The sequence below is a fragment of the Hemicordylus capensis genome, chromosome 1, assembly GCF_027244095.1.
Source record: "Hemicordylus capensis ecotype Gifberg chromosome 1, rHemCap1.1.pri, whole genome shotgun sequence".
NCBI classification, from domain to species: Eukaryota; Metazoa; Chordata; class Lepidosauria; order Squamata; family Cordylidae; genus Hemicordylus; species Hemicordylus capensis.
The window spans coordinates 233,302,285-233,315,317 of NC_069657.1; the positions used below are offsets into that span (position 1 = coordinate 233,302,285).

Below are 13,033 nucleotides of genomic sequence, written 5' to 3' on the forward strand. Positions count from 1 at the left end.
TGGTCTATCTCAGTTATTGTTAATGGCAGTGGCTTTTCCAAGGTTGCGGGCAGGAGAGTCTCTTTCAACCTTATCTTGGAGATCCCAGGGAGGGAACTTGGAACCTTCTGCATGCAAGTATGCAGGTGCTCTTCCCAGAGTGACCCCATCCCCTAAGGGGAATATCTTACCGAGCTCACATGTAGCTTCTGACACAGCTAAGTATCTACATCAATTGAGGCTAGCTTCTAAAAACACTGTGGCACTTCAAAATACTAATACTATTTAGTCAGGCCACATAGCTTAACTGCCACAACTAGACTATGAGTCTGCCCCAGTTTCAGGCTTAGTTTAAATTACTGTAAGACTCAAATGAGAACTAAACGTAAGGCTATAATTTATTTTAAAACTCAGCTATTCCATCAGAGGCCTCTAAAGCAACAGCAGGAGAGGGGGCATGCCCTCAGCTCTTGCCTGTGGACTTCCCAAAGGCATCTGGCGGGCCACTGTGTGGAACAGGATGCTGAACTAGATAGGCCTTGGGCCTGATCCAGCAGGGGTTTTCTTATATTCAAACCTTCAGTTCTGCTCAGCACTTTAAGCTTCTATAATTGTGCTTATGAACAAGAGAAGATCAGTTTTAAGAGTTAAATACAGAACTAGAAACTCCATATACAATGAATTTTACAGGCTGGATTTTAATTAGGTTTTGAGCTCATGAATCTTATGATGCTGGGAAAGGTTTTCCAAGCCTTTTTTCAATCCACAACCACCCCCCCCCCCCCGCCCAAATTAGTTCCACTAGCTAAAAGGACAGGCAGGCCAAGTGCTTATCTTCCCCCACTCCCAGGGCAGCTCATACAGCTTCTTGGGGAAGAGCAAACAGGTCCAGCTACAGCTGCTTTTCACCATTAAGAGAGAGAGGGAGGGAGGGAAGGAGGGAGAGAGAGACAGCCAGACAGACAATGGGAGATCTGATTCAGATTTTTCTGAATCATGTGTAGTTTCCCCCTAAATCTTTGTTTTGGAAGAGTTTCTCCACATGTACATTCATTTTGCACAGGCCTACAAGTGACTCAAAAGTATGGAGATCTACATTTAGTGTCCATCCAGCTGGTTACCAACAATCCTGGCAATCTCCAAATACTATAGAGTATTTACTTTGGCTTGTCTTGATGTTCTGCCTTCAGCTGTCTTAGATGGAAGATATCAAAAGATCCCCCATTCTGAACACAGTTGTCCATGTGATGCAAAGGTGAGAGAGAATGTAGGCCATGTTTTATTATAGTGTAATTTTTATAGAGATTTGCAGTCTAACTTAATATAGCCTTTCTTAAAGGATATGCTGGGTAGAGAAGATAATGCTTACATCTTATTTCTTTTGTCAGACAACCAATCTAATGTTAACCACATTATATGTAAGTTTTGTTTAGCAACAATGAGTGTTCAACAACAAATAATGGCAGATATTACTGAATAATTTATCTGATTATATGGAATTAATGTAGCAGTATATTTGGAATGGTACTTGCTACTACAGTAAAGGATTAGTACATTATTTCTGTATATATGCACTGGTCAGTCACCATAATAAAGTCTATCTATTCATTTTGCACAAAAGTAATCAGATTCTAAAACAGCTGCACAGAATTGAAACAATATGTGGTTATGGGACTTGGTCTTAATGATGGATGGACAGGACGATAGGTAGAGAACACAGATATACATAGACACGTTATGAAAGTCAAAGATAATTGAATTTGTAAATAAAAAATAAAGATAATGATAAAGATAATAAAGATTAAAGATTTTTTTTACAGCAGGGCTTGACAAATCTCAAATACTGAGCAGGGAGCCATAGTTCCTAGAAATTTAACTGTGGCGCCTAGACTGTTATTCATAGGTAGAGTTATTTAATAAAATCTGTATCTGTCCCAGGCAACTCTGTTTCTATTCTATTCTGTTCTAGGGGGTGAAGAATATACCCTCTTCTTGTCCCAATGTAAATCAATAAGTCTGGTAACATTTTTGGGCTGTCTCATAGATCCAAATAACATTTGGCAAGGCCTGGTCTACAGTTAAGAGTTATTTCTATGCCTTCAAGTTGCTTAAATCGATCTAGAACTAAAAGTTGAATTACTATATGTGCCAATATACTCTACATTTAGAGACCTCTGCTGCCACCTTACGGATAGAAAGAATTAGCCTGGCTTCTTTGTTTAAAAAACAAACATCCATTTGTTTTGCACCAGATGCTATAGCTTTACTTAAGCAAAGCAGGTAGGGAATAATTAGGAATAAAGAGAGGAGTTCCATATAATTTAAAAAAATAATAATAACTCCATCGTGTAATTTACCATTCTTTCTTACTTGTGTACTGGCACTAAAAGCGTCAGAGGACCCAGTGTCATGGCATAGGACAACCCAACCAATACAGCAATTCCTGTCACAATCGGCCCTCTTAAAACTGGAATTCCCATAACTAAACTATTCAGCAATGATTAAGTATTATCCTGTAAACAATTTTCATATTTCCATGGATTCTGTAATAGTTAAGCTTTTGACTTTTCAGTTTTTCCAGAGATTTGATTCCCATTACAACATGTCACAGCACAGTGATAAGGCTACAAAACAGAAACTGTTTTTAGTCTGCATTCCCATGATGACCTTTGGTCTGCAATAGTATATAGTTTTGCCTTTTTAAAGTTTCCTTGCATTTAAAGTTTCCTGATCTTAAGAATCAACACTGTACTTATGATTTTACTATTTGATTCCTTTCTGCTTCTGAAGTGTCAGATACTAGTTAAATAAATTAAACGGTTTTGATTTCATGGAAATAATAAAGGCCAGAATCCAAAGACCATAAAAGCAAATATGTCCCATCCATTTCAAGGAAATTAAGTTAAGCACATGCTGAACTCCATTTCAAAATCAATGAGACAAATACACTTAATTTTTTCTGTATAAATTAAGGCTTTCAACAAATATCTACTGGATTGGATTACAAATTGTGTAAGTGCAACAGCTCTCGCATAACTGAGCTCTTCTTCCTCCTCCTTACTACAGCTTCCCACTTAAAGAGTCAGGAAATTGTTGGAAATGGTGTGGGGCATGCTGTGGGAGAATGCAACGAGAGGGTGAAATACTGGGAAGCAGGTGCAGTCACTTTGCAAGAGTGGAGCTCTGCCCACAGAAGGTGCCCTGTGCCCAGTTTGGGGAAATTCTCCCTTCCTACTGCAGTTCTTCACACTTGATGTTGTTCTTAAGGGTCCGCCAACCCTCAGGAGCGGCTTCTTCAGAAGCTCAAGGAGCTGCAGTAGGAAGGAGGGGACAGGAAAACCACTGGTGTGGGGGCCATTGCATTTGCACTACTTAGAATCCAACCCACACTTTCTGTATGCTTTTCAATTGACCAAGAGTACACCAAAGATGCTGTATAACATTACCTTTAATGTTCTAGTTGGAGCCCAGCCAGTGCCATCAATTGAGTGTTCTCTCAATAAACTGAAAGAGACCCAGAGAAGATATTATATACTTTAATTCATACATTCTTCAATTAGTCAGGATTTAAAGTTTGGAATTAAAAAAACCTGTTTAATAACCACATACAGATTCTAGCAATTACTTTCATCAGTCCTTAAATCTGAATGAATGGTCAGAATAAATCTGACCATTCCATCCAGACTTAACCATTGGCGAGCACAATTGCTAATTTGTGTGATTTTTTTTAAAAACAGAGTGGCCAGCAATTCCATCCACCAGCACTCCCCCTCAACTCCTTTTCCTTTGCACTACTTGAAAAGACAGGGAGAGGCCAGCAAACACATGGGATAGGACATTTATTCTCTAATACAATGCAGTCTTGGTCTCCCTTCCTGTCCAACTTCTGAAGCAGGAAAGGAAGAAAACACTGTAATATTTTTAATGAAATGAATTCATCTTTTATATGCTCAGGCCTTCATCTCTTCTGTGGTACAAACTGTTTCAAGGAGTAAGAAGGGAGCGAGCAGCTGACAACCAGAATATTTCAAAAGCACAGATTTCGTTTGGGATTAGTCTTCAATTGCTGAACCTTTTTAGGAAGATAGTGGAAGAGAAGACACATTTGAAGTAGTTAACTTAAGACAGCCAGAGCCTGGGAATGGATGACTATAGATCTATCTGCATTTAATTACAATTCTCTCCCTCTCTGCATCCTGATCTGGAGAAAAAGTAAATTAAGCTGGTTAGACCACTGATAAGAAAAACCTCCTAAACCTTGTCACTAGTAAGTATTACATATTCTATAGAGTGTGCTTCGAAAAGTGTTTTTTTGAATGTGATGGATGTGTGCATACAAATGCACACAAATGCATCAAACACAATGGACAGCACTGAATAGAAGACATTTCATTCACACAACAGGGGCAGGGAAGAGGATGCATTTCTTGATAGATCCACCTCTTCCTCTGCTGCCTCCCCCCAAGATCTGCCCCAAGGGTCCCCCTACCCCAAAAAGGACAAAGGGTCCCAGAGGGTCCCCCCAACCCTAAAGGATTTCAGAGGCAGTACAGGGGTGGCAGAGGAAAGGGGGATTGGTGAAAATTGCTCCTCCCTCTTCCATAAGTGGAATGTCTTCCATTTGCGCAAATAATCATTTGTATACTGCCTTGGGATTATTTTAATGAAAGGTGGTATATAAATTAAACAATATATAAAACAATAAAAAAGTATACTGGACATTATCTGACCTACTAGTATAGAACTAAAAGTGAGGTAAGGGAATGTGAGCAACACAAATAATGTATTACCTTAGACAAATTTCTCCAGTCTCAGTGATGTTTGGATGCCAGATTCTAGTCAAACATTTTACTTTTGGAGGCTGCCAGAAAACAAACGCAGAGATTATAATCCTGTCTGAAATGCAAACCAGGAGTTCCCAGCTATTATTCTGAACATTTCCTCTCAATCAACTCCATCCAATCTCCCACCTCTATCTTCCACCATTTTTTTACAAGGAGTATAGAAACTGTCCATTCCAATCTGTGTATTACTTGACTCTATTCAAGCTAGTCAGAATTTACTCAGATTGTTAGAAATCTGAGAAACAGGAGGAAAACATCCAAAGGTACTATGAAAGACTTTATTCTTTAAGAAAACGAAGAGAATGGCCCAACTCAATTTGAACTTGATGTTTTTCAGAGATATGTTCCTTTTGCAGAGATGTGGGTTTTCCAGAAAATTTTGAACTAGAATTTTTTCTGGACAATTTTTCCCATGAAGATTTTCTCTAATTTGCATAAAATTTGCATTCTTTCTCCAAAAAACCAGACTATACAAATTTTCTTGGTGCCCTAAATAGATAGTGATATAATTTGGCATGTTATTCGATTTCTTTAGACAGTTTAAATCCTCAATCATATTAATTCGCCACACTGTATCTCAAATGATTTTCAAGTAGCCAAGTAAATTTTTTAGAAATGAATAATTTCCACCCAACTTCTGTCATTCTGCAAAACCTTTTCACAGAGATCACCTACTTCCTATCACTATTTCCCACCTACTTCCTTTCGCAAACAGAAATGGAAAGGATGGAAAAGCAAGGAGTACATCATCTCTTTTCTGTCAAGAGATGCAAAAGGAATATATTCTTGAGGGATTTTTTTTTAAGCACGCAAAGATCTCTGAGTGAGCTATAGCAGATTCAGCTAATTTTAATTATCTTGACGTTTGCCCTCATCTCTTATATCTCCCCCCAGAGGCTGCATGCATTTTGGCCTGGAGTGGGGGATTTCTACAAATGAGGAAGCTGCAATTTTTAAAAAAGAAATTACAATCAGTCAACCTTAAGGATTGCAACTTGTGGGGGCCTCTCCCTCCCCCAACTGCCACCACAGAGCAACCAGGGACCATCCTGCTCTGAGGGGAGGAGAGAAGCGCCAGATGCAGCCTGGGGAGCAACCACCAACCAGCTCCCATGTTCCAGCCGAGGTGGCCCCCTCCCTCCTTCAACTGCCACAAAGAGCTACCTCTGAGCAGCATCTGCAAGGTATTAAGGAGGCAGTTTGCAAACAGAGAAGAACTTAAATTTTTGCCCCAATTACTAGAGGAAGAGACTAATATAGCTAAACAATTAGGTACAGAAAGATGTAATGGCAAAACGTTGCTTTCAATTTTAAAGGACACAATAGAACAGATGGAAAATTAAGTTCATTTTTACATGTTCCAAGGTTTCTAATGTTTTGCATGTTTTGCAAACCATCACAATGTAATTTGAAAAAAGAAAATCTGAATTTGAGGAGTTCCTGTATCATATCAGAGCTGAACAGATATGCTTTAAAAACCACCTGGAATAGGCTATGAATCAACTGAAACACTTGTGACAAATTTGACCAAACTCAGGCTACCGGCCATTCTGGGTACTTGGTGGTGGAAGAAGAAGTCCTATATTTCCACCATGTTGCATTGGGGCAGTGTTTTCTAGCAGAACTGTTCTGGGTGATGTTCTACTTGGCTCTCAAGGAAGTGTCCTCCGAAGCCTGCTGTGGCCAATTTACAAGATGTTTTTTGTGTGAAGTAACTTGCATCCATTGTGACTTGAACTCCACTTTAAAGGTAGGCTACGTGGATGTGTTCTTGGCTTTTCTTATTTCAGCTTATTCTGCCTGAGAATGCATATAGGATACTTGGAGGGGCAAGGCTGATTACCTTCCTCTCAAGCACTGCCCTTCCAAATGTTTAAAGGAGGAGGAGGAGCTACCAATGAGATAGGGGAGACTTGAGTGCTATGCTGAAAAAGATGGTGGTACCAACAGTGTGCAAGACAAAAGGAACACCACATTTCTGAGTGAAATACAAAGTGATGGTTATTACCTATAAAGCTGTTAATGGCTTTGGTCCAGGGTACTTAAAGGAGCGCTATCTTTGCCACGGACCCTGTTGCCTATTAAGATCATCTGGGGAGGTCTGGTTACGGTTGCCACTGGCTCACTTGGTGGAAACTCGGGACCGGGTCTTTTCTGTGGCTGCCCCAGGGCTTAGGAATATGCTCCCTGTCAAAATAAGAGCATCTCCATCTCTGATTGATTTTTTTTTTTAAAAGACCCTCAAGATACACACCTGTTTTCTCAGGCTTTTAATTGAAATTAATTTGAAATTGTTTAATTGTTTTTACCCTGTTTTATATATTTGTTGTGTTTTAAACTGTAAACCTTCTAGAGACACAGCAAGCAGCATACTCATATTTGTATATAAATATGATAAATTAAATAAATAAATACACATATATAAATGTATTTTGCTGCCGTCAACAGATTTTGCACCAGGTTCCGTTAGCTTGCTGTAATGTTTATCTGACTACAGCAATACTTCTGGGGCATATCCTGGCACCAAATATATCACTCAGAATTTCTATCCACTAGGGCAGGGGCTCTCAAACCTGATATTCTGATGCCCTAAAATAATTTATAGTGATACACAATCACCCTCCACCTATTAAGTAGGAAAATAGGAACATAGGCAATTGCCTTCTATTGAGTCAGACCATTGGTCCATCTGGCTCAGTATTGTCTACACAGACTGGCAGCAGTTTCTCCAAGGTTACAGGCAGGAGTCTCTCTCATCCCTATCTTGGATTCACCAGGGCAGGAACTTGGAACCTTCTGCATGTAATCATGCAGGTGTTCTTCTCGGAGCAGCCCCACCCTCAAAGGGGAATATTTTACAGTGCTCACACATGTAATCTCCCATTAATATGCAAGCCAAGGCAGACCCTGCTTAGCAAAGTGGAGAATCCATGCTTGGTACCACCAGACCAGCTCTCCTCCCTTGTGCTAAAAAATTAGGACTCTAATCTAAATATTTGAACACTAATCCTAATGTTTGAATATTTAGGTTCTTTTTTTAAAAGGCTCCTACTTTAACATTCGGTAGCCCACTGTGACCGATTTGCTTTACCATTTTGCAGATTAAAATCGCTCATATCCGTTCTGACTTGGATACCAAGATTTTTGCGGCACTGGAACTGGATGTTGCGGACACACCATCTGGTCTTGTTATATTGGATGATTTTCAGACTGTGTTGCCTGAGGTGGTGGACAGGCTGCTTGGAAGGTTGGGGTCTATCACGTGTGTCCTCGAACCTTGCCATTCATGTTGGTGAAGGCTTGTAGGAAGGGGACTGGGTCCGTGGGTGGTGAATGCCTCTTTAGAGCAGGGGGTGGTCCCCCCTTGCCTGAAGGAGGCAGTCATTAGGCCCCTCCTTTAAAAGCGCTCATTGGACCCAGATGACTTAAATAACTTTTGACCAGTTTCAAACCTCCCCTTCTTGGGCAAGGTGTTGAAGAGCGTTGTGGTGTCTCAGCTCCAGGCAGCCCTGGATGAATCTGATTACTGAGATCCTTTACAGTCTGGCTTCTGACCTGGATATGGGACTGAAACTGCCTTGGTCACTCTGGTGGATGATTTACGCCGGGAGACAGACAAAGGGAGTGTGACTCTGTTGAGCCTCCTGGACCTCTCAGCTGCTTTCAATACCATCAACCATGGTATCCTTCTGGGACGTCTCTCTGGGTTGGGACTTGGGGGCACGGTTAAAAAGCCGCTCCATTCCTACCTAGGGGCTTGTACTCAGAAGGTGGTGCTGGGGGATGCCTGCTCCACTGCTTGGCCTTTGGCCTATGGGGTGCCACAAGGATGTATTCTGTTCCCCATGCTGTTTAACATTTAGATGAAGCCCCTGGGAGAGGTCATCCGTAGGTGTGGGCTGCGGTGCCATCAATATGCTGATAACACCTGGCTCTACCTATCTTTTAAGTCAGCAGACACCAGGGAGGAAGTGGATGCTCTAACCTGGGCTTGGAGGCTGTTCTGGACTGGATGAGGGCAAACAAGCTAAAACTCAATCCAGATAAGACGGAGGTGCTCTGGGTTAGTAGAACTGATCATCCAAGTAATGAGGTAAATCTGATCTTGGAAAGGGTCACGCTTCCTCTGAAAGACAAAGCCCACAGCTTGGGGATGCTTCTGGACCCAACACTGTCCTTGGAGGTGCAGGTGGTGGTGGTGTGCAGAAGCACCTTTCACCAACTACGGCTGGTATGCCGGCTGCGACCCTACTTGGAGAAGTCGGACTTGACCTCAGTCACTCATGCGCTGGTAACATCCAGATTGGACTACTGCAACGTGCTCTACGTGGGGCTGCCCTTGAAGACTGTTCGGAAGCTTCAGTTGGTTCAGAATGCTGCCGCAAGGATGCTCATGGGTGCAAGTCGCTTCACGAGTATTACACCCATCCTGTGCTTCATTGGCTACCGGTCTTCTTCCGGGCTAGATTCAAGATGCTGGTATTGACCTTTAAAGCCCTACACGGTTTGGGGCCGGGGTACCTGTCAGACTGCATTCACCCATATGAATCTGCCAGGGCCCTCCGCTCATCATCTCAGGCTCTGCTCATGATCCCTCCACTAACAGAGATCCAGTGGTGGGGACTAGAGACAGGGCCTTTTCGGTTGTGGCTCCTTGGCTTTGGAACATCCTCGCTGAAGAGCTTCGCCATGCTCCCTCCCTCAGTGTTTTTAAAAAAATCTTAAAATGTAACTTTTTAAAGGAGGCTTTTAATGCTCCATTATTATTTTGTTATATCTGGCAGGTTCTTTAGCTTTTTATAATTTTCAGTTTTAATTTGGACCTAATAATGGTGGTTTTTAATCTGACTTTAAAAAAAAAAATAGTTAATTTTATTACTTTTATTGTATGTGTGTCCATCCTATTGTGAGCCGCACCAAGCAGTAGTGCATGGGAGGGGTGGGGTATAAATATTTTTAAAATAACTAAATATAAATAAATTCTTTTGAATTTTGGAACTTGATCGAAGCAACAATAGCATCTATTTGTTGTCACCAGAATCCACACAAAATAGGTGCTGGTATGGCAGTAGCACTTTTTTTAACCTCTTGGGAGACAGGTTTGTTGTTCAATGGCTCTTATCCCACCTGGTAGGCAAGTCTAGGGGTGTGCGTGGACCATATTTCATGGGTTGGACTGAATATGGTCTGTGAACCATTCTGGCAACTAGAGGCATCTTTCAAAGTAAAGGAGTACTTTGAAAATGAGTATTTTCCAGTACTTGGAAGCTGCCTGCAACAGAGGCGCTCCCCACAGCAGCTGCATGCACAGAGGCCAGGTGCCGCTGCTGCACTGCCACCGCAGGGAGCACCGCTGCTGAAGGCAGCTTCTGGGTCTAGACAAGACAGAAGCGCTATTGGTCACACAAAGAGCCAATATAAAGTTAGGTGTAAGACCCATTCTGAACAGAGCTGCACTTCCTTCAAAGGATCAGGTTTGCAGCCTGGGGGTGCTCCTGGGCTCAGCTTTGCTCCTGGACAGTGAGACAGCAGCTGTGACTAGAAGTGCTTTCCCACAACTTTGCCTTGTGTTCCAATGGCACCTTTGGCTAGAAAAACCGAGCTGGCTATTTACACACATGTCCTGGTCATATCCAGGTTAGTTACGGCAATTATGTGGGCCTGCCTTTGAAAAATGTTCAGACACTTTGCCGATGCAAAACACTGCAACCAGTTTTAAGTCTTTTTCAGAGCATGCCAGTAAAATTAAATTTTCACTTGCTTTGTTTCCATTTTCCAGGCAAAATCAAAATGCTGGGAATCACCTATACACTTATAAATGGTCCATAGACTGGGATATGAAAAAGACCATCATCTTTCATATAATGCTGCCTGCTCACTAAGATCATCAATAGTCCCAGCACATGTTCTGAGAGCATATGATATAGCCACCTTGCTGAACCCAAGCTGGTCTAGGTCTGGTCAGTGTCTGAATGAGCAATTACCTGAAAACCCATACATGCCAACTTGAACAACATGATACAGGATGTAAAAAACAAAAGAGAGGCCCTGGTTTCTGCTTCACTGCTATCCAAAGTTGTTAGTGAGACAGAGCTTCTTTGGTTGAAGTGCTCAGGTCGTGGAATCCTAAGCAGTCGTCTTTTTACTTGTGCATTACGAGAATTTGTGTTACACCATGTTTGTAAGTTAATTTTTCCTTACTATAATATTAGGTGCTGTTTTCTGTTCCTCTTTCTACAACTGATTTGTTTTTAGTGGATTTTAATCAGTTTTTGTTGTTGTTAATTTGAGTGGGGGTGGGTGGGTTTTTTGGGTCCAGAAGGTGGCTATAAACATTTGATGATTAGTCAAGTATTTGATAGCAACAGCAGCGACCTACTCTCCACAAATTCCAAGAACATGATGTTCTTTTCTTTAGATAGATCTCCTTCAGCTGTCATAATAAAGTAACTCAAGCCAACTATATTTCACACCTTTAGCAGAACTGCTTATTGGTAGATCTATTTCCTTTGGACAATTTCTCTATAGATGTGGGTGTAAACTATCAGACAACAAACTACTGTATACTATATGTACTCAAATAAGAGACAACTCAAAATTTAAGTCGACCTCTTTAAAAATGCAGGTTAAAGACAGGTTATACTTGTATAAGGAAGAGGACTTTGAATTTAAGACAACTTAAATTGTCTTAAATTCTAACATCATTTCTGATTTCTAACATCAAAGAACTTGGAAAAAATCTAGCCTTCGATTCAGGTAAATACAGTAAATTATTAGCACATCCCATGTTACTGCATTATAACTGGTTTTTCATTCTGGGGGAGGAGGGAAACTCTTGATTATTCTCAAAAACATGAGGCATTTTAACAAGTCTGTCCAGATCACTCTCACTCTTCATATCTGCTCAAACTCTCACATCACCAGAATAGGCAATCGGCAAAAGGCAATGGCTTGGATTGGTTACATTTTTAAGCCACTTTTCACTAAAATCCCAAGGCAGCATATAGCATTAAAGAATACATACAATAATCACCATTTAAACTGCAATAATAGTACAGGCCTCCTGAGGGAGGAAATTCCAGAACCTGGACTCATCTATTATTAATTATTATTATTATTATTATTATTAATTCGATTTCTATCCACAGAGGAAACCAAATCTCTGCACATGTGGCATGCACAGCAGAGTCTCTCCAGAAGATCATAAAGAGCAGAGAGATTCATATGGGAACAGATGGCCCTTAAGCTACCTTTAAAGTCATAAACAGCTTGGGTTCTGGTTCATGAAAACCAATGCAAGCAGGACAAGACGGGAGTAATATGTTCCACACCAGAAGCCTACAATATGAACTGCCCTGCTGCATTCGGTACGAGGTGCTTTTCAAAGACAGTCCCATTTAGAGCACGTTGCAGTAATCCAGCTGGGATGTGAGCAATATGTTAAACTTGTCCCAAGAATATGGTAAGTTCCCATTTCACTCCTGAAGATCTCCGTTTGGTGAACAAATTTAGGGCAACTGATAGACTTAAGGTCTTAAAGCATTTAAAATGCAGCACTCACCCATTTCAACTTGTTTCTCAAAGTTTTGTACTAGAAATTTAATCGAAGGACACCTTTTGTCCTTATACAAGCATGAATTCCCGCCGCAAAAATCATCTAGATAGGGAATGTGAATAATATTTTCCTAACCTGTATATGTATGTATAGCAAAAAATCCAGGCAACACTCTGCTTGGAAAGAGGTTTTCAAAATTTGTCCCTCTCCAACCGCAGGTTTCCAAATCATGGATTTAAGTATCCACAGCTGGGAATTTGTCACTGGTTTCACCGACCTGAGTATCCGTGGTTTGGCAGTTTTTTTTTAAGTGGGGAGGGTGGGGTCAGGGGCTGATTTCCAGGAGTTCAGGGGGTAATTCTTTGTTTTTTACCTTGTTTTTCAGCCCTTCCACGACCATGATTCCCCCAATCCCATTTCCTATGCTTTCCTATTGCTCGTCTACTGCAAATTCACCAACTGCGAGGTTTTCCAGGAACGGAATGGCAAGGGACTGGGCTGCCATTTGAATAAGCTTCAAGGAAACAGAGACATTAACCAGCAGAAATTCCAGGCAAGGAGCCTGAAGATGTAGGTCCACAGTGCAGAACTAGAGAATGTATTTATGGGAGTGACATCCTCAGCAAATTGAGAGATGTAAGATGCATTTCGCAGA

General features: G+C 41.2%; 1 protein-coding gene across 3 annotated transcripts in view; it reads right to left on the bottom strand.

The window, feature by feature from the left end:
• UBE2F (ubiquitin conjugating enzyme E2 F (putative)) overlaps positions 1-13,033 on the bottom strand; it is a 78,166-nt gene that overhangs the window by 33,167 nt on the left and 31,966 nt on the right. For all 3 annotated transcript variants that reach the window (XM_053283297.1, XM_053283298.1, XM_053283296.1), the window contains exons 6-7: positions 4,770-4,840; positions 3,426-3,483 (exon numbers count right to left, since the gene is read on the bottom strand). In XM_053283297.1, the coding sequence (XP_053139272.1) occupies positions 3,426-3,483; positions 4,770-4,840 (129 nt within the window). The remainder of the gene's footprint in view (positions 1-3,425; positions 3,484-4,769; positions 4,841-13,033) is intronic.